Raw genomic sequence first — 25,395 nt, 5'->3', positions numbered from 1 at the left:
GGTGACCGAGACGTGTAACCAATGGCACCCCATACCATCACGCCGGGTGATACACCAGTATGGCGATGAGGAATACACGCTTCCAATGTGCGTTCACCGCGATGTCGCCAAACGCGGATGCGACCATCGTGATGCTCTAAACAGAACCTGGATTCGTCCGAAAACATGACGTTTTGCCATTCGTGCACCCAGGCTCGTCGCTGAGTACACCATCGCAGGCGCTCCTGTCTGTGATGCAGCGTCAAGGGTAACCGCAGCCACGGTCTCCGAGCTGATAGTCCGTGCTGCTGCAAACGTCGTCGAACTGTTCGTGTCGATGGTTCTTGTCTTGCAAACGTCCCCATCTGTTGACTCAGGGATCGAGACGTGGCTGCACGATCCGTTACAGCCGCGCGGATAAGCTGCCTGTCATCTCGACTGCTAGTCATGCGAGGCCGTTGGGATCCAGCACTGCGTTCCGTATTACTCTCCTGAACCCACCGATTCCATGTTCTGCAAACAGTCATTGGATCTCGACCAACGCGAGCAGCAATGCCGCGACACGATAAACCGCAATCGTGATAGGCTACACTCCGACCTTTATCAAAGTCGGAAACGTGATGGTACGCATTAGTCCGCCTTACACGAGGCATCACAACGACGTTTCACCAGGCAACGCCGGTCAACTGCTGTTTGTGTATGAGAAATCGGTTGGAAACTTCCCTCGTGTCAGCACGTTGTAGGTGTCGCCACCGGCGCCAACCTTGTGTGAATGCTCTGAAAAGCCAGTTATTTGCATATGACAGCATCTTCTCCCTGTCGGTAAAATTTCGCATCTTTAGCACGTCATCTTCGTGGTGTAGCAATTTTAATTGCCAGTAGTGTACATTTTAAGAAAACATTTGTAAGGACATGCAGAAGAGAAATAAAAAATAAACCACTGAAAGTAATACATTTCAGTTTCCACATCAGACGCTAACATTGCATACCATATTTGCGTTCCAGATTATAAACGTTGCTCATTTTGACGACAACTGGCAGGCATGACAGTCTTGAACCACAACGTTTCACAACTGTTTTCAGTAGTTTTCGAGTGGTAGACCATGAAGTGTTAAACTGTTATGATACAGCTCATTCACTCCTTGGAGATAGCACATTGGGTCCAGTGTTCACAACCATGGCAAGAGTAACTTCTTCAACAGTTTGAGGTGAAATTTCCCGTCGTCTTCCAGCAGCAATTCCCAAGTCACCAGTTAATTCGAACTTCCCAGCCACGTTCGTCAATCCCAGTGAGGAAAGAGGACCTCTCCATAATCACTTAACGCGTCGATACTCCAGAACAGCAGCAGCACCGTTACTGTTGTCTTGATGAAACAGCGTTCTCAGTAAATCTGTGCTCACCTAGTCCAAAACCATGTTTACCGTCTGCAACTGTAAATGCACACTGATGCTTGTGTTTCATTCCTATGTAGCCGTACCATTACCGGCGCCGAACAATAAGTCACGACAGTAAAACTACTAATATCGCAATTCCTGCAGCGCACGATCTCATAATATTTCCAATAAAGTTGGATACCCATATGGTAAATAATCTGCCAGGAAGTTCCATATCATTGCACGCTCCGCTGTAGAGTGAATATTTCATTCCGCAAAAGCAGACATTTAAATAAAACCACCCTGTACATTTTCAGTCCGCGAGCCACTTATGATGTGCGGCAAAGGGTATTTCTCCCCTTTCCTGTTCCATTCAGTAATGGGATGCAAAGAATGTCGATTACAGAAGATATCCGTTGTATTTTATATAGGCTCACGAATTCGTCTTGCAAATGTGCTTATTCTGACATTTGCAATGAAAGAAGAAGCTATTATCAGAAATTTAATTACAAAGATGCGTCGAAGTATCTTGAAAACCAAGCTTGGATATACAGGGTGTCCCAAAATAATGTATACACTTCTTGAAACTGAACATCTCTTTAATTAAAGGAGACAGAAATACAGTTATTGCTGGTAATAATTCTACATCTACATCTACATTGATACTCCGCAAGCCACCCAACGGTGTGTGGCGGAGGGCACTTTACGTGCCACTGTCATTACCTCCCTTTCCTGTTCCAGTCGCGTATGGTTCGCGGGAAGAACGACTGTCTGAAAGCCTCCGTGCGCGCTCTAATCTCTCTAATCTTACATACGTGATCTCCTCGGGAGGTATAAGTAGGGGGAAGCAATATATTCGATACCTCATCCAGAAACGCCCCCTCTCGAAACCTGGCGAGCAAGCTACACCGCGATGCAGAGCGCCTCTCTTGCAGAGTCTGCCACTTGAGATTATTAAACATCTCAGTAACGCTATCACGGTTACCAAATAACCCTGTGACGAAACGCGCCGCTCTTCTTTGGATCTTCTCTATCTCCTCCGTCAGACCGATCTGGTACGGATCTCACACTGATGAGCCATACTCAAGTATAGGTCGAACGAGTGTTTTGTAAGCCACCTCCTTTGTTGATGGACTACATTTTCTAAGCACTCTCCCAATGAATCTCAACCTGGTACCCGCCTTACCAACAATTAATTTTATATGATCATTCCACTTCAAATCGTTCCGCACGCACACTCCCAGATATTTTACAGAAGTAACTGCTACCAGTGTTTGTTCCGCTATCATATAATCATACAATAAAGGATCCTTCTTTCTATGTATTCGCAATACATTACATTTGTCTATGTTAAGGGTCAGTTGCCACTCCCTGCACCAAGTGCCTATCCGCTGCAGATCTTCCTGCATTTCGCTACAATTTTCTAATGCTGCAACTTCTCTGTATACTACAGCATCATCCGCGAAAAGCCGCATGGAACTTCCGACACTATCTACTAATTCAGAAGGCAGTGAAAAGCATAACTACACTTTTTCTTGTTTCAGCGTTGTAAACAAACATTGCATTATCAATGGATCAATGGAAATGAGTGCAAAAGAGTTATTGGAAAATGGAGAACGTAAGTGACGTATCGCAACATTGGAGGCTTGAATTTGGAACACTAACGCCACCAAGCGTAACAATTACAAGAATCCAAGATAAGTTTCATGCCGAAGGAACAGTGCAGGATATGAAAAGGGGACGTAACAGAAGAAAGAGACAATGAAAGTGTTGATCCAGTGATCCAGGCGTACACACAATACCCAAAGAAATCTGTGAGGCAATGGTCTTATGAGGTTGGCATCTCCGAAAGCAGTGTCCCTAGAATTTATCAGACTCAGAAATTTAAGCCTTACATAAGAAGATTTGTCCATGCTCTTAATGGGGATGATCCTGACAGGTGAGGTGAATTCTGTGAGTGGTTTATTAACAGGTGTGAAGAAGAGCAACATTTCCAAGATTTAATTCTTTAGTCGCATGAAGCGACCTTTACATTTAATGGAACAATTAACCAGCACGATTACCTGTACTGGGCGAGTGAGAAACCATATATAATCGAGGAAAACGATGCTAATCTACCAGGAGTATTAGTCTACTGTGGCCTACATTCCAGATGGTTAATTGGGCTGTAAGTGTTTCAAAACACTGTGACAGGTGACTATTACTTAGAAATGTTGCGTATGACAACTCCTTGTCTTAACGACGTTTCTGTAAACTAAGTAGAGAGGATATTAAATGTAGACTGACAATGGCAAGGAAATCGTTTCTGAAGAAGAGAAATTTGTTAACATCGAGTATAGATTTAAGTGTCAGGAAGTCGTTTCTGAAAGTATTTGTATGGAGTGTAGCCATGTATGGAAGTGAAACATGGACGATAACTAGTATGGACAAGAAGAGAATAGAAGCTTTCGAAATGTGGTGCTACGGAAGAATGCTGAAGATACGGTGGGTAGATCACGTAACTAATGAGAAGGTATTGAATAGGATTGGGGAGAAGAGAAGTTTGTGGCACAACTTGACTAGAAGAAGGGATCGGTTGGTAGGACATGTTTTGAGGCATCAAGGGATCACCAATTTAGCATTGGAGGGCAGCGTGGAGGGTAAAAATCGTAGAGGGAGACCGAGAGATGAATACACTAAGCAGATTCAGAAGGATGTAGGTTGCAGTAGGTACTGGGAGATGAAGAAGCTTGCACACGACAGAGTAGCATGGAGAGCTGCATCAAACCAGTCTCAGGACTGAAGACCACAACAACAACAAACAACTTTCAACAGGTTGGGGCATCACCTCACTTTCACACTGATGTGAGAGCACTTCTCAATCGCACATTCCCTGCCAGATGGATACAACGAAGGGGGAGTGTGGACTTTTCTACTAGAACTCCTGATCTAACTCCTCTACTACCTGTGGGGTACTCTCAAGAAGAAGGACGACGGTTCAATCCCGCGTCCGGCCATCCTGATTTAGGTTTTCCGTGATTTCCCCAAATCGCTCCAGGCAAATGCCGGGATGGTTCCTTTCAAAAGGGCACGGCCGACTTCCTTCCCCATCCTTCCCTAATCCGATGAGACCGATGACCTCGCTGTCTGGTCTCCTACCCCACACAACCCCCAACCCTACTCTCAAGAAGGCCATTTACACTGCAAGACCACAAACACTACATGACCTTAAAGAGCAAATTAAACAAGTTTGTGATGCTATTCCATTAGGAACAATACAGTTGGCATGTCGCTCTGTCATTGACAGTGCATTCCGGCTGAAGGATGTCATTTTCAACATTAACCACCTTTATTTGGGCCTTAAGCTACACCACGAACATCAGAAATATAGTACATCTCCTTTAGTTAAAGAGATGTTCAGGTTCAAAGAGTGTATACATTATTTTGGGATACCTATATATATATATATATATATATATATATATATATATATATATATATATATATATATGCACATTGGTCCATACAATACAGTGACTATGCATATTTGTGTACATGGTTAGATGCATGTATACACGGATGTATATATATAAAATACACACACACAGGGCTGTACAAGCAATGATCACACGCACGGCACAGCGGACACACCAGGAACCGCGGTGTTGGCCGTCGAATGGCGCTAGCTGCGCAGCATTTGTGCACCGCCGCCGTCAGTGTCAGCCAGTTTGCCGTGGCATACGGAGCTCCATCGCAGTCTTTAACACTGGTAGCATGCCGCGACAGCGTGGACGTGAACCGTATGTGCAGTTCACGGACTTTGAGCGAGGGCGTATAGTGGGCATGCGGGAGGCCGGGTGGACGTACCGCCGAATTGCTCAACACGTGGGGCGTGAGGTCTCCACAGTACATCGATGTTGTCGCCAGTGGTCGGCGGAAGGTGCACGTGCCCGTCGACCTGGGACCGGACCGCAGCAACGCACGGCTGCACGCCAAGAACGTAGGATCCTACGCAGTGCCGTAGGGGACCGCACCGCCACTTCCCAGCAAATTAGGGACACTGTTGCTCCTGGGGTATCGGCGAGGACCATTCGCAACCGTCTCCATGAAGCTGGGCTACGGTCCCGCACACCGTCAGGCCGTCTTCCGCTCACGCCCCAACATCGTGCAGCCCGCCTCCAGTGGTGTCGCGACAGGCGTGAATGGAGGGACGAATGGAGACGTGTCGTCTTCAGCGATGAGAGCCGCTTCTGCCTTGGTGCCAATGATGGTCGTATGCGTGTTTGGCGCCGTGCAGGTGAGCGCCACAATCAGGACTGCATACGACCGAGGCACACAGGGCCAACACCCGGCATCATGGTGTGGGGAGCGATCTCCTACACTGGCCGTACACCACTGGTGATCGTCGAGGGGGCACTGAATAGTGCACGGTACATCCAAACCGTCATCAAACCCATCGTTCTACCATTCCTAGACCGGCAAGGGAACTTGCTGTTCCAACTGGACAATCCACGTCCGCATGTATCCCGTGCCACCCAACGTGCTCTAGAAGGTGTAAGTCAACTACCCTGGCCAGCAAGATCTCCGGATCTGTCCCCCATTGAGCATGTTTGGGACTGGATGAAGCGTCGTCTCACGCGGCCTGCACGTCCAGCACGAACGCTGGTCCAACTGAGGCGCCAGGTGGAAATGGCATGGCAAGCCGTTCCACAGGACTACATCCAGCATCTCTACGATCGTCTCCATGGGAGAATAGCAGCCTGCATTGCTGCGAAAGGTGGACATACACTGTACTAGTGCCGACATTGTGCATGCTCTGTTGCCTGTGTCTATGTGCCTGTGGTTCTGTCAGTGTGATCATGTATCTGACCCCAGGAATGTGTCAATAAAGTTTCCCCTTCCTGGGACAATGAATTCACGGTGTTCTTATTTCAATTTCCAGGGTGGTCCATTGTTCGTGACCGGGCCAAATATCTCACGAAATAAGCGTCAAACGAAAAAACTACAAAGAACGAAACTCATCTAACTTGAAGGGGGAAACCAGATGGCGCTATGGTTGGCCCGCTGGATGGCGCTGCCATATGTCAAACGGATATCAACTGCGTTTTTTAAAATAGGAACCCCCATTTTTTAATTACATATTCGTGTAGTACGTAAAGAAATATGAATGTTTTAGTTTGACCTCTTTTTTCACTTTGTGATAGATGACGCTGTAATAGTCACAAACGTATTAGTACCTGGTATCACGTAACATTCCGCCAGTGCGGACGGTATTTGCTTCCTGATACATTACCCGTGTTAAAATGGACCGTTTACCAATTGCGGGAAAGGCCGATATCGCGTTGATGTATGGCTGTTGTGATCAAAATGCCCAATGGGCGTGTGCTATGTATGCTGCTCGGTATCCTGGACGACATCATCCAAGTGTCCGGACCGTTCGCCGGATAGTTATGTTATTTAAGAAAACAGGAAGCGTTCATCCACATGTGAAACGTCAACCACGACCTGTAACGTATGATGATGCTGTTGCGACTAATCCGCACATCAGTAGCAGACAAATTGCGCGAGAATCGGGAATCTCAAAAACGTCGGTGTTGACAATGCTACATCAACATCCATGGCACACGCACCATATTTCTGTGCACCACGAATTGGATGGCGACGACTCTGAACGTCGTGTACAGTTCTGCCACTGGGCACAAGAGAAATTACGGGACGATGACAGATTTTTTGCACGCGTTCTATTTAGCAACGAAGCGTCATTCACCAACAGCGGTAACGTATACCGGCATAATATGCACTATTGGGCAACGTAAAACGCACGATGGCTGCGACAAGTGGAACATCAGTGACCTTGACGGGTTAATGTATGGTGCGGCATTATGGGAGGAAGGATAATTGGCCCGCATTTTATCGATGCCATGTAAATGGTGCAATGTATGCTGATTTCCTACGTAATGCTCTACTGATGTTGCTACAAGATGTTTCACTGCATGACAGAATGGCGATGTACTTCCAACATGATGGATGTCCGGCACATAGCTCGCATGCGGTTGAAGCGGTACTGAATATTTCATGACAGGTGGATTAGTCGTCGAAGCACCATACCATGGCCCGCACGTTCACCGGTTCTGACGTCCTCGGATTCCTTTCTGTGGGGAAAGTTGAAGGATATTTGCCATCGTGATCCACCGACAACACCTGACAACATGCGTCAGCGCATTGTCAATACATGTGCGAACATTACGGAAGGCGAACTAATCGCTGTTGAGAGGAATGTCGTTACACGTATTGCCAAATGCATTGAGGTTGACGGACATCATTTTGAGCATTTATTGCATTAATATTACTGTGGTATTTACAGGTAATCACGCTGTAACAGCAAGCGTTCTCAGAAATCATAATTACACAAAGGTATATGTATAACATTGGAACAACCGAAATAAAATGTTCAAACGTACCTACGTTCTGTATTTTAATTTAAAAAACCTACCTGTTACCAACTGTTCGTCTAAAATTGTAAGCCATATGTTTGTGACTATTACAGTGCCATCTATCACAAAGCGAATAAAATGGTCCAACTAAAACACTCATATTTCTTTACGTACTACACGAATATGTAATAAAAAATGGGGTTTCCTATTTAAAAAAAAAAAACGCAGTTGATATCCGTTTGACCTATGGCAGCGCCATCTAGCGGGCCAACCATAGCGCCATCTGGTTTCCCCCTTCAAGCTAGGCAAGTTTCGTTCTTGTAGTTTTTTCCTTTGACGCTTCTTTCGTGAAATATTTTGCCTGGTCACGATCAATGGACCACCCTGTATACACATCTCAAAAAATGTTTTGCATCACCCCAGTTCCCAGAAGTCCTGAAAATAGACATCGACTATTAATATTGTATCACAGACACAGGACCTTTGACCGTTCAGAGATGTCACTAAACCCGCCCTAAGAGGTCAACAACCATGCATGAGCAGCGCCTATTACACGGAGGGGGTCCGACAGCCGATCAGTTCCAGTCTTTCCACCAGGAAGGAGGTACACGACTCGTCTGTACTTCAACCGTGCCTAGACGGTCAATATTGCAGTTAGATCGCGTCCGCATAGTTATTTTGTGCCAGGAAGGGCTCTCAACAAGGTATGTGTCCAGGCGTCTCGGATTGAACCAAAGCGCTGTTGTTCGGACATGGAGGAGATACAGAGAGACAGGAACTGTCAATGGCATGCCTCGCTGAGGCCATCCAAGGGCTACTACTGCGGTGGGTGACCGCTACTTATCGGATTATGGCTCGGAGGAACCCTGACAGCAACGCCACCATGCTGAATAATGCTTTTCGTGCAGCCACAGGACGTCGTGTTACGACTCAAACTGTGCGCAATAGGCCACATGATGCGCAACTTCACTCCCGACGTCCTTGGCGATGTCCATCTTTGCAACCAAGACACCCTGCAGCGCGACACAGATGGGCCCAACAACATGCCGAATGGACTGCTCAGGATTGGCATCACGTTCTCTTCACCGATGAGTGTCGCATATCCCGTCTTAGAGACAATCATCGGAGACGTGTTCGGAGGCAATCTGGTCAAGCTGAACGCCGTAGACACACTGGCCAGCGAGTGCAGCTAGGTGGAGGTTCGCTGCTGTTTTGGGTGGCATTATGTGCGGCTGAGGTAAGCCACTGGTGATGAAGGAAGGCGCCGTAATGGCTGTACGATACGTGAATGCCATGCTCCAACCGATAGTGCAACCATATCGACAGCATATTGGTGAGACATTCGTCTTGACGGTCGGCAATTCGTGCCCCCATCGTGTATCTTGTGAATGACTTCCTTCAGGATAACGACATCGCTCGACTAGAGTGGCCAGTGTGTTCTCAAGATATGAAGCCTATCGAACATGGCTGTGATAGATTGAAAAGGGCTGTTTATGGACGACGTGGCCCACTAACCACTCTGAGGGATCTACGCCGAATCGCCGTCGAGAAGTGGGACAATATGGACCAACAGTGCCTTGATATTGTGGATAGTATGGCACGACGAATACAGGCATGCATCAATACAAGAGGACGTGCTACTGGGTATTAGAGGTACCAGTGAGTACAGTAATCTGGACCACCACCTCTGAAGGTCTCGCTTTATGGTGGTACAACATGCAATGTGTGGTTTTCATGAGCAATAAAATGGGCGGAAATGATGTTTAACTTGATCTATATCCCAATTTTCTGTACAGGTTCCGGAACTCTCGGAACTGAGGGGGATGCAAAACTTTTTTTAAAATAAACACTCCTGGAAATTGAAATAAGAACACCGTGAATTCATTGTCCCAGGAAGGGGAAACTTTATTGACACATTCCTGGGGTCAGATACATCACATGATCACACTAACAGAACCACAGGCACATAGACACAGGCAACAGAGCATGCACAATGTCGGCACTAGTACAGTGTATATCCACCTTTCGCAGCAATGCAGGCTGCTATTCTCCCATGGAGACGATCGTAGAGATGCTGGATGTAGTCCTGTGGAACGGCTTGCCATGCCATTTCCACCTGGCGCCTCAGTTGGACCAGCGTTCGTGCTGGACGTGCAGACCGCGTGAGACGACGCTTCATCCAGTCCCAAACATGCTCAATGGGGGACAGATCCGGAGATCTTGCTGGCCAGGGTAGTTGACTTACACCTTCTAGAGCACGTTGGGTCGCAAGGGATACATGCGGACGTGCATTGTCCTGTTGGAACAGCAAGTTCCCTTGCCGTTCTAGGAATGGTAAAACGATGGGTTCGATGACGGTTTGGATGTACCGTGCACTATTCAGTGTCCCCTCGACGATCACCAGTGGTGTACGGCCAGTGTAGGAGATCGCTCCCCACACCATGATGCCGGGTGTTGGCCCTGTGTGCCTCGGTCGTATGCAGTCCTGATTGTGGCGCTCACCTGCACGGCGCCAAACACGCATACGACCATCATTGGCACCAAGGCAGAAGCGACTCTCATCGCTGAAGACGACACGTCTCCATTCGTCCCTCCATTCACGCCTGTCGCGACACCACTGAAGGCGGGCTGCACGATGTTGGGGCGTGAGCGGAAGACGGCCTAACGGTGTGCGGGACCGTAGCCCAGCTTCATGGAGACGGTTGCGAATGGTCCTCGCCGATACCCCAGGAGCAACAGTGTCCCTAATATGCTGGGAAGTGGCGGTGCGGTCCCCTACGGCACTGCGTAGGATCCTACGGTCTTGGCGTGCATCCGTGCGTCGCTGCGGTCCGGTCCCAGGTCGACGGGCACGTGCACCTTCCGCCGACCACTGGCGACAACATCGATGTACTGTGGAGACCTCACGCCCCACGTGTTGAGCAATTCGGCGGTACGTCCACCCGGCCTCCCGCATGCCCACTATACGCCCTCGCTCAAAGTCCGTCAACTGCACATACGGTTCACGTCCACGCTGTCGCGGCATGCTACCAGTGTTAAAGACTGCGATGGAGCTCCGTATGCCACGGCAAACTGGCTGACACTGACGGCGGCGGTGCACAAATGCTGCGCAGCTAGCGCTATTCGACGGCCAACACCGCGGTTCCTGGTGTGTCCGCTGTGCCGTGCGTGTGATCATTGCTTGTACAGCCCTCTCGCAGTGTCCGGAGCAAGTATGGTGGGTCTGACACACCGGTGTCAATGTGTTCTTTTTTCCATTTCCAGGAGTGTATATGTATTTGTCGGTGTGTGTTAATGTGAATGAATGAACTGTGTGTAGTGTAATTGTAATGTGTTGCATGAAATTGTCTTTTAAACAGATAATTGTTAATTATTTGTGACACAGATTTTTTGACAGTCTCTTAAAATGTAAAAATACACAGAGTTATTACACCCAACGCTTCGGTGGCCTAAACAACTGATTATAATGATTTCCTTTTATTGGAGGTACGTTAACATGCAGATACGTTATTGCACACAAAAGCCACAACAACTTTTCAACATGATTTCTTTTGGTCCCAGGAATTGAAAAGTTAGGGTTCGTATGGATGTATATTTATTAGTAGCAAACTGGTTTGTTAATTCTAATTGCGTGAAGCATATTTAGTTATAGCTTTCTCTGTAATGGCAGCTACGTGAAAAATAACGTACTCGATATTTGTGGCCCAGTACGGCAAAATTTGCATCAGAAAATGAAAATAATGACGGAGACACCCTAATATTTCCATAAATGCATAATTTCAATCAGTTATCCCAGTAATACCCGGGCTATAAGAGCGGTAATTACTAAAAACGGTTGTACTGACTGTAATCAAAAGCACTCCGCCTTCAGGCCACGAGTGGCCTACCGGGACCATCCGACCGCCGTGTCATCCTCAAGGAGGCTGCAGATAGGAGGGGCATGGGGTCAGCACACCGCTCTCCCGGTCGTTATGATGGTATCCTTGACTGAAGCCGCTACTTTTCGGTCGAGTAGCTCCTCAATTGTCATCACGAGGCTGAGTGCACCCCGAAAAATGGCAACAGCGCATGGCGGCCTGGATGGTCACCCATGGAAGGGCTGACCACGCCCGACAGCGCTTAACTTCGGTGATATCACAGGAACCGGTGTATCCACTGCTGCAAGGCCGTTGCCGTAGTGACTGTAATAGCAGACGACAATAGAGTAAGATGGTAACTGATAAGACTTCAAATAACTGCAGGAAAGGGCACAATTCTCTTATAAATAAAAGATGGCTTCAATAGTAACAAATAACATTTCGTATTCTGAAACTGATTAAGATAAATTAACAATTATTTAATACAGAATGTAGGAAGAGTGCGTCTTGCCAGGTCAGCGGTACTGCTCAAAAATGTACAATGACTTCTCTTTTATCAGACTAAAGCAAATTAACAGAGTACATGTCGTCTTCTTTAATCATTATCTACACAGATGATAAATCGTGCTTATTATCTTTGCCCTTCTCACTCAATGGAATTCACATAAAAGTCAGTGTTTTTCACGTATTACAGAAAAAAATATTAAACCCTTTTTCCAAGTCTTGGGCAACGGCCTTGCCGCAGTGGATACACCGGTTCCCGTGAGATCGCCGAAGTTAAGCGCTGTCGGGCTTGGTCGGCACTTGGATGGGTGACCATCCAGCTGCCAGGCGCTGTTGCCAATTTTCAGGGTGCACTCAGCCTCATAATGCCAATTGACGAGCTACTTGACCGAATAGTAGCGGCTTCGGTCAAGAATACCATCATAACAACTGGGAGAGCAGTGTGCTGACCCCACGCCCCTCCTATCCTCATCCTCCACTGAGGATGACACGGCGGTCGGATGGTCCCGGTAGGCCACTCGTGGCCTGAAGACGGAGTGCTTTCTTTTTTTCAAGTCTTGGATGTCCAGTTCGTCCGAGTGCCAATATCCAGAATATTAAGGACCAATTACAACAGTTGTTAGCCGACATACCTCAGAACAGAGGCCGTTCGCAACCGAATCGGTGCGTGCATCCAGGTCAGAGGGGGTGCAGCATCATACTGATAACTAGACGCATACTGACAAGTTCTTTGAAAATTTGAGCCCAATCGTAACCACTAAAATAACATCACATGCCCTCTCAACCCGTGATGTTTCATTTCATTTCCTTCTTTGCTTCCATGCACTTCACTTTTTTGTCTGGCATTGTTTGAAGCTGGAAGATACCCGAATCAAGGCTGCCAGAAGATTCCCCAACTAAAGTACCCTGATATTTCGTTGATTTCTGGACAAGTTTTAGCATTTTTCCGTGACAAATCTTGAGATCTCGAGGGTAAGTACAGATATAAATTGAGAAAAATTTAAGGAGTTCCTTAATTCTCACCCATGCGAGCAAAAATGTTTAGGACTAACATCAACATCTTTTGTAATGAACTGTTTTTAGATGGAGAAAGCAAGGAAAATGGTATATGTGTTAAATTAAGACCACGGTTGTTATTTTGTAAGGGGCGTCCAAAAAGAAACGACCCGGAGTCTGGAATGCGCAAACTGGTGACAGGAGGGTAATATCGTGGCGTGTGTAACGAGGTGTGGTCCCGACCAGAGGTTGGAAGTTCACAGACCGTCGCTAGAGGGCACACGTGCAAGTCACGTTACTATACGGAGCCAGCAGCAGCATGCATCAATCGTCCAATGCTGCCAGTGCACTACAAACAGTGGCACGGAGGCGTCAACAGAAGAGCAAAGGGGTGTTGTTCGTTTCCTGACAGCGGAAGGAGTAGGAGGACCAGACATCCATCACAAGTGTACGGCGAACACTGCATGTCCCTTGCAAGGGTCAAGGCGTGGAACAAGCGCTTCAGGGAAGGACGGGTGTCGTTGGCCGATGATGCACGGTCTGGAGTACCACACTGTTTTACCAATGACATCGTCCAGCTGGTGGATGCACTCATTACCCAGGACCGCCGAGTGACAATGAAAGCCACAGCCGCCGTGGTCGGATTGAGTGTCGCAAGTGTCCACACCATCGTGAAAGATCGACTGCACATGTGGAAAGTGTGCGCCCAATAGGTGCCCCATAGCCTTCAACCACAACAGAAAGCATGTCGAATGGCCCACTGTCGTGCCCATCTGCAGCGCTATGCTTGCGAAGCGAATGCGTTCTTGGTACGACTGGTGGCTGGAGATGAGTCATTGTGTCATCACTTCGAACCAGAATCAAAACGACAACCTCTCCAGTGGAAGCCAAGACCATCCACACGAGTGCAGGAAAGGTTACGCTGACGTTCTTCTTTGACCAAGATGGCCCCCTTTTGATTCACTTCCTACCCGGCGTTACTCGCAAACCTTGACCACCCTTCGCCAAGCTATCAAATCAAAACAACCAGGTAATCTCACCTGTGCGGTTATTCTGCTCCACGACAATCCAAAACGTCATAGGGCCGACACAGTCGCGGCACTCCAGCAGAAATTCAAATGGGAGGTTCTTGGCCACCCTCCATACAGTCTCTCCCTGTGATTACGCCATTTTCGGTCCCCTTAAAAAGGCTCTGAGGACAAACGATTCACTTCAGGTGCGGAACTGGTTAACATCGCAGCCCCGGGAATTTTATGAGACAACCATACACCGCCTTGTGTCACAGTGGGACAAGTGTCTCAACAGCCAGGGTCAATACTTCTGACATACAGGTACTGGTTTCTATAATTATGCCTCAAGCTCGTTTCTTTTTGAGCGCACCTTACACACTACTGGCCATTAAAATTGCTACACCAAGAAGAAATGCAGATGATAAACGAGTATTCATTGGACAAATATATTATACTAGAACTGACATGTGATTACATTTTCACGCAATTTCGGTGCATAGCTCCTGAGAAATCAGTACCCAGAACAACCACCTCTGGCCGTAAAAACGGCCTTGATACGCCTGGGCATTGAGTCAAACAGAGCTTGGATGGCGTGACAGGTACAGCTGTCCATGCAGCTTCAACACGATACCACAGTTCATCAAGAGTAGTGACTGACGTATTGTAACGAGCCAGTTGCTCGCCCACCATTGATCAGACGTTTTCATTTGATGAGAGATCTGGAGAATGTGCTAGCCAGGGCAGCAGACGAACATTTACTGTATCCAGAAAGACCCATACAGGACCTGCAACATGCGGTCGTGCATTATCCTGCTGAAATGTAGTGTTTCGCAGGGATCGAATGAAGGGTAGAGCCACGGGTCGTAACACATCTGAAATGTAACGTCCATGCGTCAATGCGAACAAGAGGTGACCGAGACGTGTAACCAATGGCACCCTATACCGTCACGCCGGGTGATACGCCAGTATGGCGATGACGAATACACGCTTCCAATGCGCGTTTACCGCGATGTCGCCAAACACGGATGCGACGATCATGATTCTGTAAACAGAACCTGAATTCATCCGAAAAATGACGTTTTGCCTTTCGTGCAACAAGGTTCGTCGTCAAGTACACCATCGCAGGCGCTTCTGTCTGTGATGCAGCGTCAAGGGCAACCGCAGCCACAGTCTCCGAGCTGATAGTCCATTCTGCTGCAAACGTCGTCGAACTGTTCGTGCAGATGGTTGTTGTCTTGCAAACGTCCCCATCTGTTGACTCAGGGATCGAGACGTGGCTGCACGATCCGTTACAGCCGTGCGGATAAGATGCCTGTCATCTCGACTGCTAGTGATACGAGGCCGTTGGAATCCAGCACGGCGTTCCGTATTACCCTCCTGAACCCACCGATTCCATATTCTACTAACAGTCATTGGATCTCGAGCAACGCGATCAGCAATGTAGCGATAAGATAAACCTAATCGCGATAGGCTAAAATCCGACCTTTATCAAAGTCGGAAACGTGATGGTACGCATTTCTCCTCCTGACACGAGGCATCACAACAACGTTTCACCAGGCAACGCCGGTCAACTGCTGTTTGTGTATGAGAAATCGGTTGGAATCTTTCCTCATGTCAGCACGTTGTAGGGGTCGCCACAGGCGCCAACCTTGTGTGAATGCTCTGAAAAGCTAATCATTTGCATATCACAGCATCTTCTCCCTGTCGGTAAAATTTCGCGTCTGTAGCACGTCATCTTCGTGGTGTAGTAATTTTAATGGCCAGTAGTGTATGTCAATGAAACTAAACACATTTCTGACAAAAATACACATTTCCTTGGAGTCGGAAGACAGATTTAAAATACCTTCACTGATTTCAGAACTAACCTGAGAAAAAAGTAGGCCTCTTGGAAGAAGGGTATAAGGCAAGGAAAAGTTGTGTAAACCAACACTATAGGTGATCACCGATAAAATGTTGGTTCTACTATGTTCGTTATTGTTGGTTATTAGTCAATGTGTTATGCCTATTATTTTACAAGTATTGAGTGATTTTTCTTTTTACAAATATATGAGTACATAGCGTACAAACCGCCAGCGACTCACAATTTTCTTCGTCGTATCGTCCACGCTTGCTAATGTATAAAATATTTTCGAAGTGCGAAAATGTACTAGAATAACTAAATTACCTGTAAAACGCTGCACTGTAAAATATACTTGCGGTGAGACAATCGCAATTTCTGAATTCCATCGACCATGGGCCTCTGGTCGGCCGAGGAGCGCCTCAGTCCTAGGCCCGTGAAAAAACCACGAAAATCCGCCGCATTATGCCAGACACAGACAGACCCGTCCTGTAGGCAGGTCGGTGAGACTAGATCCTATGGGCAGGGCTTGGCCATTAGTGGGGAACGATGGGCTTCAGATCGGCGGAACCAATCCGTTAGCGACACCCACAGAAAAGACCTGCAGTTTTGGCTCATCGGGGAAGTCCAGTCGTGTAGCCAGCTATTCACGTGTCACAGACATCATGTTGGTGAAATGAGACCGCTTTCATCATTCCATGCAACAGATAACTGGCGCAAATACTCTGAGAATCACTACTAATGAGGATAAGTAGCAACACACCGTCAAGATGACCGCTGAGCCGCAGACAAGCGCGCAGAAAAGACAATCACACCCTGCACATCAACATCTACATGCATACTCCGCAAGCCACCTGACGGTGTGTGGCGGAGGGTACCTTGAGTACCTCTATCGGTTCTCCCTTCTACTCCAGTCTCGTATTGTTCGTGGACAGAAGGATTGTCGGTATGCTTCTGTGTGGGCTCTCATCTCTCTGATTTTATCCTCACGGTCTCTTCGCGAGATATACGTAGGAGGGAGCGATATACTGCTTGACTCTTCGGTGTAGGTACGTTCTCGAAACTTTAACAAAAGCCCGTACCGAGCTACTGAGCGTCTCTCCTGCAGAGTTTTCCACTGGAGTTTATCTATCATCTCCGTAACGCTTTCGCGATTACTAAATGATCCTGTAACGAAGCGCGCTGCTCTCCGTTGGATCTTATCTATCTCTTCTATCAACCCTACCTGGTACGGATCCCACACTGCTGAGCAGTATTCAAGCAGCGGGCGAACAAGCGTACTGTAACCTAGTTCCTCTGTTTTCGGATTGCATTTCCTTAGTCTGGCATCTGCTTTACCGACCATCAACTTTATATGGTCATTCAATTTTAAATCACTCCTAATGCGTACTGGACTGGCTCTGAGCACTATGGGACTCAACTGCTGTGGTCATAAGTCCCCTAGAACTTAGAACTACTTAAACCTAACTAACCTAAGGACAGCACACAACACCCAGCCATCACGAGGCAGAGAAAATCCCTGACCCCGCCGGGAATCGAACCCGGGAACCCGGGCGTGGGAAGCGAGAACGCTACCGCACGACCACGAGATGCGGGCTCCTAATGCGTACTTCCAGATAATTTATGGAATTAACTGCTTCCAGTTGCTGACCTGCTATTTTGTAGCTAAATGATAAGGGATCTGCCTTTCTATGTATTCGCAGCACATTACACTTGTCTACATTGAGATTCAATTGCCATTCCCTGCACCATGCGTCAATTCGCTGCAGATCCTCCTGCATTTCAGTACAGTTTTCCATTGTTACAACCTCTCGATATACCACAGTATCATCCGCAAAAAGCCTCAGTGAACTTCCGATGCCATCCACAAGGTCATTTATGTATACTGTGAATAGGAATGGTCCTATGACACTCCCCTGCGGCACACCTGAAATCACTCTCACTTCGGAAGACTTCTCTCTATTGAGAATGACATGCTGCGTTCTGTTATCTAGGAACTCTTCAATCCAATCACACAATTGGTCTGATAGTCCATATGCTCTTACTTTGTTCACTAAACGACTGTGGGGAACTGTATCGAACGCCTTGCGGAAGTCAACAAACACGGCATCTACCTGGGGACCCGTGTCTACGGCCCTCTGAGTCTCGTGGACGAATAGCGCGAGCTGGGTTTCACACGATCGTCTTTTTCGAAACCCGTGCTGATTCCTACAGAGTAGATTTCTAGTCTCCAGAAAAGTTATTATACTCGAACATAATACGTGTTCCAAAATTCTACAACTGATAGTCTCCCAACCAAATTTTCGGCCATAGCCTTTGTCACAAAACAAGAGCATACACCCATTCACACAGTCACTCAGGCACAACTCAAGCACACGTGACCGCCATCTTCGGCCACTGACTGAACAATATCTGAGCATCAGATCCAAACGAATCACACCTGTTGCCTCCCTGGCTCTCGTCGGCAGCTGCTAGGCCAGCGGCAAGAAGTGGTGGCAGCAGTGACTGCAATCCGAGGGAAATGGTAGGAAGGGGAGAAGCAGTAGTAATGCCTTCTCTGCGCGATAGCAATGGAGATACTATCGAAGACAGTGCTGCCAAACCAAAGTTACTAAACACAGCCTTCCGAAATGCCTTCACAAAAGAAGACGAAGTAAATATTCCAGAATTCGAATCAAGAATAGCTGCCAACATGAGTAACGTCGAAGTAAATACCCTCGGAGTAGTGAAGCAACTTAAACCACTTAATACAAGCAAGTCTTCTGGTCCAGACAGTATACCACTTAGGTTCCTTTCAGAGTATGCCGATGCATTAGCTCCATACTTAACAATCATATACAACCGTTCGCTCGACGAAAGATCCGTACCCAAAGACTGGAAAGTTGCACAGCTAACACCAATATTCAAGAAAGGCAGTAGGAGTAATCCACTAAATTGCAGATCTGTATCATTAACGTCGATATGCAGCAGGATTTTGGAACATACACTCCTGGAAATGGAAAAAAGAACACATTGACACCGGTGTGTCAGACCCACCATACTTGCTCCGGACACTGCGAGAGGGCTGTACAAGCAATGATCACACGCACGGCACAGCGGACACACCAGGAACCGCGGTGTTGGCCGTCGAATGGCGCTAGCTGCGCAGCATTTGTGCACCGCCGCCGTCAGTGTCAGCCAGTTTGCCGTCGCATACGGAGCTCCATCGCAGTCTTTAACACTGGTAGCATGCCGCGGCAGCGTGGACGTGAACCGTATGTGCAGTTGACGGACTTTGAGCGAGGGCGTATAGTGGGCATGCGGGAGGCCGGGTGGACGTACCACCGAATTGCTCAACACGTGGGGCGTGAGGTCTCCACAGTACATCGATGTTGTCGCCAGTGGTCGGCGGAAGGTGCACGTGCCCGTCGACCTGGGACCGGACCGCAGCGACGCACGGATGCAGGCCAAGACCGTAGGATCCTACGCAGTGCCGTAGGGGACCGCACCGCCACTTTCCAGCAAATTAGGGACGCTGTTGCTCCTGGGGTATCGGCGAGGACCATTCGCAACCGTCTCCATGAAGCTGGGCTACGGTCCCGCACACCGTTAGGCCGTCTTCCGCTCACGCCCCAACATCGTGCAGCCCGCCTCCAGTGGTGTCGCGACAGGCGTGAATGGAGGGACGAATGGAGACGTGTCGTCTTCAGCGATGAGAGTCGCTTCTGCCTTGGTGCCAATGATGGTTGTATGCGTGTTTGGCGCCGTGCAGGTGAGCGCCACAATCAGGACTGCATACGACCGAGGCACACAGGGCCAACACCCGGCATCATGGTGTGGGGAGCGATCTCCTACACTGGCCGTACACCACTGGTGATCGTCGAGGGGACACTGAATAGTGCACGGTACATCCAAACCGTCATCGAACCCATCGTTCTACCATTCCTAGACCGGCAAGGGAGCTTGCTGTTCCAACTGGACAATCCACGTCAGCATGTATCCCGTGCCACCCAGCGTGCTCTAGAAGGTGTAAGTCAACTACCCTGGCCAGCAAGATCTCCGGATCTGTCCCCCATTGAGCATGTTTGGGACTGGATGAAGCGTCGTCTCACGCGGTCTGCACGTCCAGCGCGAACGCTGGTCCAACTGAGGCGCCAGGTGGAAATGGCATGGCAAGCCGTTCCACAGGACTACATCCAGCATCTCTACGATCGTCTCCATGGGAGAATAGCAGCCTGCATTGCTGCGAAAGGTGGATATACACTGTACTAGTGCCGACATTGTGCATGCTCTGTTGCCTGTGTCTATGTGCCTGTGGTTCTGTCAGTGTGATCATGTGATGTATCTGACCCCAGGAATGTGTCAATATAGTTTCCCCTTCCTGGGACAATGAATTCACTGTGTTCTTATTTCAATTTCCAGGAGTGTATATTGTGTTCGAACATCATGAATTACCTCGAAGAAAACGGTCTATTGACACACAGTCAACATGGGTTTAGAAAATATCCGTCCTGTGAAACACAAGTAGCTCTTTATTCATATGAAGTGTTGAGTGCTATTGACAAGGGATTTCAGATCGATTGCGTACTTCTGAATTTCCGGAAGGCTTTTGACACTGTACCACACAAGCGGCTCGCAGTGAAATTGCGTGCTTGTGGCATATCGTCTCAGTTATGTGACTGGATTTGTGATTTCCTGACAAGAGAGGTTACAATTCATAGTAATTGACGAAAAGTCAGCGAGTAAAACAGAAGTGATTTCTTGCGTTCCCCAACGTAGTGTTATGAGACCTTTGCTGTTCCTTATCTATATAAACGATTTGGGAGACAATCTGAGCAGCCGTCTTCGGTTATTTGCAGATGATGCTGTCGTCTATCGACTGATAAAGTGATCAGAAGATCAAAACAAACTGCAAAACCATATAGAAAAGATATCTGAATGGTGCGGAAATTGTCAGTTGACCCTAAATAACGAAAACTGTGAGGTTATCGACATGAGTGCTGAAAGGAATCCATTAAACTTCGGTTACACGATAAATCAGTCAAATCTAAAGGTTGTAAATTCAACTAAATACCTGGGAACTAGAATTACAAACAACTTAAATTGGAAGGAACACACAGAAAATGTTGTGGGGAAGGCTAACCAAAGACCGCGTTTTATTGGTATTCTAACAATCCTACCACAACAAAGGTCAAAAATTAATTATGATTTGTAGTGTTGCTCACGCTGCTAAATATTGAATTTTCGGGCAACAACAAAGTTATATTATGTGGCAGGTGTCAGTAGAGCACAGTTAATAAAGTCATTTCCTGAAATAATCGATAAACTACGCACTCATCTTTTCGTGTTTCCCACGCTGGTCTCGTTGTGAACTCATGGCTCAGTCGGCGAAAATCTAGGTAGTGATGATTCCAAGCTTGGATGCAAAGAGGCCTAGGTGTTATTCTGCGATATTCAGAAGTTTTATAGATGTGTTTCACAAATCATTCTTGAAGATTAAACCTTTGAAAGTTAGGACAATGGTGATGTAAAAAAGTAATCAGCACTCCGAATTTAAGTTACACTTCTTTTTTATTGCTTTTGTTACAATATCACGCAAGTCATTCCAAAACGTCACTACACAAAACATACTTGAAAATATCTTCCTCACTGTTAAAGTTCACATTTTATAAACTGACTACAATTTGCGCCTTTTCTACATGACGACCAAGTCTAATAAGAATTCACACAAGAATAATATCATTGCAATATAAACATATCCATGTATCAAAGTACTTCTACATTAATGAAATCTGCTTTACAGAAACACAGTAGAATAGTGCTGGTATCGAGAGGTTGAGGTGAGGTGCTGCAATGCTTACGTAATTCAAGTACCATTACAGTATGACACTTAGAACATGTAACATATCTTCTAAGGAGACTGTCTACACTACACGTGTCTGTCCTCTTTTACAATACTGCTGAGCGGTGTGGGATCCTTACCAGATAGGACTGACGGAGTACATCGGAAAAGTCCAAAGAAGGGCAGCACGTTTTGTATTGTCGCGAAATAAGGGAGAGACGGCCACTGAAATGATACAGGATTTGCGGTGGCCATTAAAACAAAGGCGTTTTTCGTTTGACAGAATCGTCTCACAAAATTCCAATCACCAGCTTTCTCCTCCGAATGTGAAATTATTTTGTTGAAACCGACCTATATAGGCAGAAACGATCACCACGATAAAATAAGGGAAATTAGAGCTCGTACGGAAAGATATAGGTGTTCGTTCTTTACGCGCGCTATACGAGATTGGAATAATAGAGAACTGTGACGGTGGTTCGGTGAACCCTCTGCCAGGCACTTAAATGTTGTTTCCAGAGTATCCATGTAGATGTAGATGTCTCACCAACTGCGACATAATCGCATACACAAACAGTGAGCCAGTACTGTCAAATGTGTTTTATTCCAGTCTCTGATCACAATATCAGTTCTTTGGACGATGACCGGTTTCAGTCCGTAATGCCCATCCTCAGATCTTTTTTACACCATGTCCTAAAGTGATAAGGCCATAATGGACATGTGGATGATGTGGCCTATTCTACACCATATTTTATATCCATGTGACGATGCTGTGCTTATTATATTTATATGTTTTGACGATGCCATTATGGGCTTATCACTTTAGGAAATGGTGTAAAAAAGATCTGAGGATGTTCATTACGGACTGAAACTGGTCATCGTCTAAGGAATTGATATTGTGATCAGAGGCTGGAATAAAAAACGTTTGAGATGTAGATGTAGTATGGACGAGTAGGGAAGTGGCACCCATACTCAGCTGCGCCTAGCCAGCGACGATGCATGACATCTCAGTAACCAAATCATGTTATCTAGGCAGACAAAAACGAGATTTTTCCAGTTTTTTTCGAATTTCCCTGATTTCCCTGGCACCTTTGAAATTCCCTGATATTCCCTGAGTTCCAGAACTTGTGGCAAACCTGCAAACACAGTGAAACGTTTGTTATCGCTCAGTGTAATGAAGCATAGGGAGAAACGATCACCACAATAAAATAAGGGAAATCAGAGCTCATACGGGAAGATATAGGTGTTCGATCTTTCCGCGTACTGTGCAAGATTAGAGTAATAGAGAATTGTTAAGGTGGTTCGATGAACCCTCTGCCAGCCACTTAAATGTGACTGGCACAGTAGCCGTGTAGATGCAGATGTAGTATGGACGAGTAGGGAAGTGGCGCACATACTCAGCTGCGCCTAGCCAGTGACGATGCATGACATCTCAGTAAACAAACCATTTCATCTACGCAGACAAAAACGATATTTACCAGGTTTTTTTTTCAAGTTTCCCTGAGTTCCCTGGCACCTTTGAAATTCCCTGACTTCCAGAACTTGTGGCAACCTTGCAAACACAGTAAAACGTTTGCTATTGCTCAGTGTAATAAAGCATAGAGAGAAACGATCACCACAATAAAGTAAGGGAAATCAGAGCTCATACGGAAAGATATAGCTGTTCAATCTTTCCACGCACTGTACAAGATTAGAATAATAGAGAAATATGAAGGTGGTTCGATGAACCCTCTGCCAGGCACTTAAATGTGATTTGCAGAGTATCCATGTACGAGGTGTGGCTAGAAAAAAACCGGACTAATACTAGTGAAACAATAAAACGAATGCAATAAGGCTGAAAGTCGCGTGGCCTGTCACGTGACTCTCGCTCCGCCTACTGCTCGAGTTTCATCTGCCTCCTGCACTCAGTCTGCCCGTGGCGTCTGTTTTAAGTAGTTGACGTTTTGTCTGTGCGTCGGAAAATGTTGAGTGTACAGAAAGAACAGAGTGTTAACATCAAATTTTGTTTCAAACTAGGAAAATCTAAAAGCGAAACGTTTGTAATGTTACAAGTGTACGGCGATGATTGTTTATCGCGAACACAAGTGTTTGAGTGGTTTAAACGATTTAAAGATGGCCGCGAAGACACCAGTGATGACACTCGCACTGGCAGACCATTGTCAGCAAAAACTGATTCAAACATTGAAAAATTCGGTAAACTTGTTCGACAAGCTCGCCGTTTAACAATCAGAGCAGTGTCTGAGTTAACAGGAGTTGACAAGGAAAGTGTTAGGCAGATTCTTCATGAAAGTTTCAACATGAACAAAGTGTGTTCAAAAATGGTTCCAAAGTGTCTCACAATTGAACGGAAGGAACGCCGAAGAATGATTTGTTCTGACATCCTGGAAAACATTGAAAGTGATCCCACCTTCGTACAAAATGTTATTACTTGCGATGAATCGTGGTTTTTTACTTACGATCCCGAAACTAAACGCCAATCGATGCATTGGAAAACTCCTGGTTCTCCACGACAAAAAAAAGCACGAATGTCAAAATCGAAATTCAAGGCAATGATGATTGTTTTTTTTTTGACATCAAAGGGATTGTGCACATTGATTGGGTACCAGAGGGACAAACAGTGAATCAGCATTACTACATTAGCGTCCTGGCTACCCTACGTGAGCGAGTACGGAGAAAACGGAACGATTTGTGGAGAAAAAAGTCATGGATCCTTCGCCAAGACAATGCCCCAGCTCACAGTGCGTTGTCAGTGAAGACGTTTTTGGCAAAACACAACATTCCCATCTTAGATCATCCACCCTACTCACCTGATTTGGCCCCCTGTGACTTTTTTCTTTTCCCTAAAGTCAAGTCAGCTTTGAAAGGAACTAGATTTGAGACTGTTGAAGCAGTAAAAGAAAAAGCGACGGAAGTAATGTATGGACTTACCGAAAATGATCTGCAGCATTGCTATGAACAGTGGAAAATTAGTATGGAACGGTGTAGAGACCGAGGAGGAGAGTACATTGAAGGAGATAACATGAAATTGTAAATAATTGTAAATAAATGTTTTTCCAGCACCAGTCCGGTTTTTTTCTAGCCGCACCTCGTAGATGCAGATGTAGTATGGAGGAGTAGGGAAGTGGCGCACATACTCAGCTGCACCTAGCCAGTGACGATGTATGACATCTCAGTAAACAAACCATTTCGTCTACGCAGACAAAAACGAGAATTTTCCAGGTTTTTTTCGAATTTCCCTGATTTTCCTGGCACCTTTGAAACTCCCTGATATCCCCTGACTTCCAGAACTTGTGGCAACCCTGCATACACAGCGAATCTTTTGTATACCACCCAGTGTAATGATGCATTCTGTCGCGCGCAGGTTCGCATCTCCAGAGCGCTGCAGCGCCGGCTGGCCGTGGAGCGGGAACGCTGCCTGGGCGCCGGCGACGTGCTGGCCACACCCACGCCAGGCACTGCGTCCAGCGTTGCCTTCTCGACGGTCGAGGGGCTCGAGATCGTGCACCCTGCGGCGGCCGCCGCAGAGGCCCTCCCAAGGGGCCGCGGCAGGTACTTCGCTGATGTCGGCGCCTGCTGAGGTGGCGGTACAGAACCCCACCCTCGACGC

The 25,395-nt window shown here is 46.9% G+C and overlaps 1 protein-coding gene and 1 pseudogene across 1 annotated transcript in view; both read left to right on the top strand.

The window, feature by feature from the left end:
* Positions 1-25,365, top strand: part of LOC124553344 (U4/U6 small nuclear ribonucleoprotein Prp31-like) — a 153,344-nt gene extending 127,979 nt beyond the window's left edge. The window contains exon 5 of the mRNA XM_047127219.1: positions 25,150-25,365. Within this exon, the coding sequence (XP_046983175.1) occupies positions 25,150-25,365 (216 nt within the window). The remainder of the gene's footprint in view (positions 1-25,149) is intronic.
* On the top strand, positions 12,350-12,466 carry LOC124554355 (annotated as a pseudogene).
* Positions 25,366-25,395: the final 30 nt, after the last annotated feature.

Source organism: Schistocerca americana, chromosome 11 (assembly GCF_021461395.2).
Source record: "Schistocerca americana isolate TAMUIC-IGC-003095 chromosome 11, iqSchAmer2.1, whole genome shotgun sequence".
Classification (NCBI taxonomy): domain Eukaryota; kingdom Metazoa; phylum Arthropoda; class Insecta; order Orthoptera; family Acrididae; genus Schistocerca; species Schistocerca americana.
The sequence above is the reverse complement of the archived record's forward strand: the minus strand, read 5'-3'. Positions and strand labels throughout refer to the sequence as shown.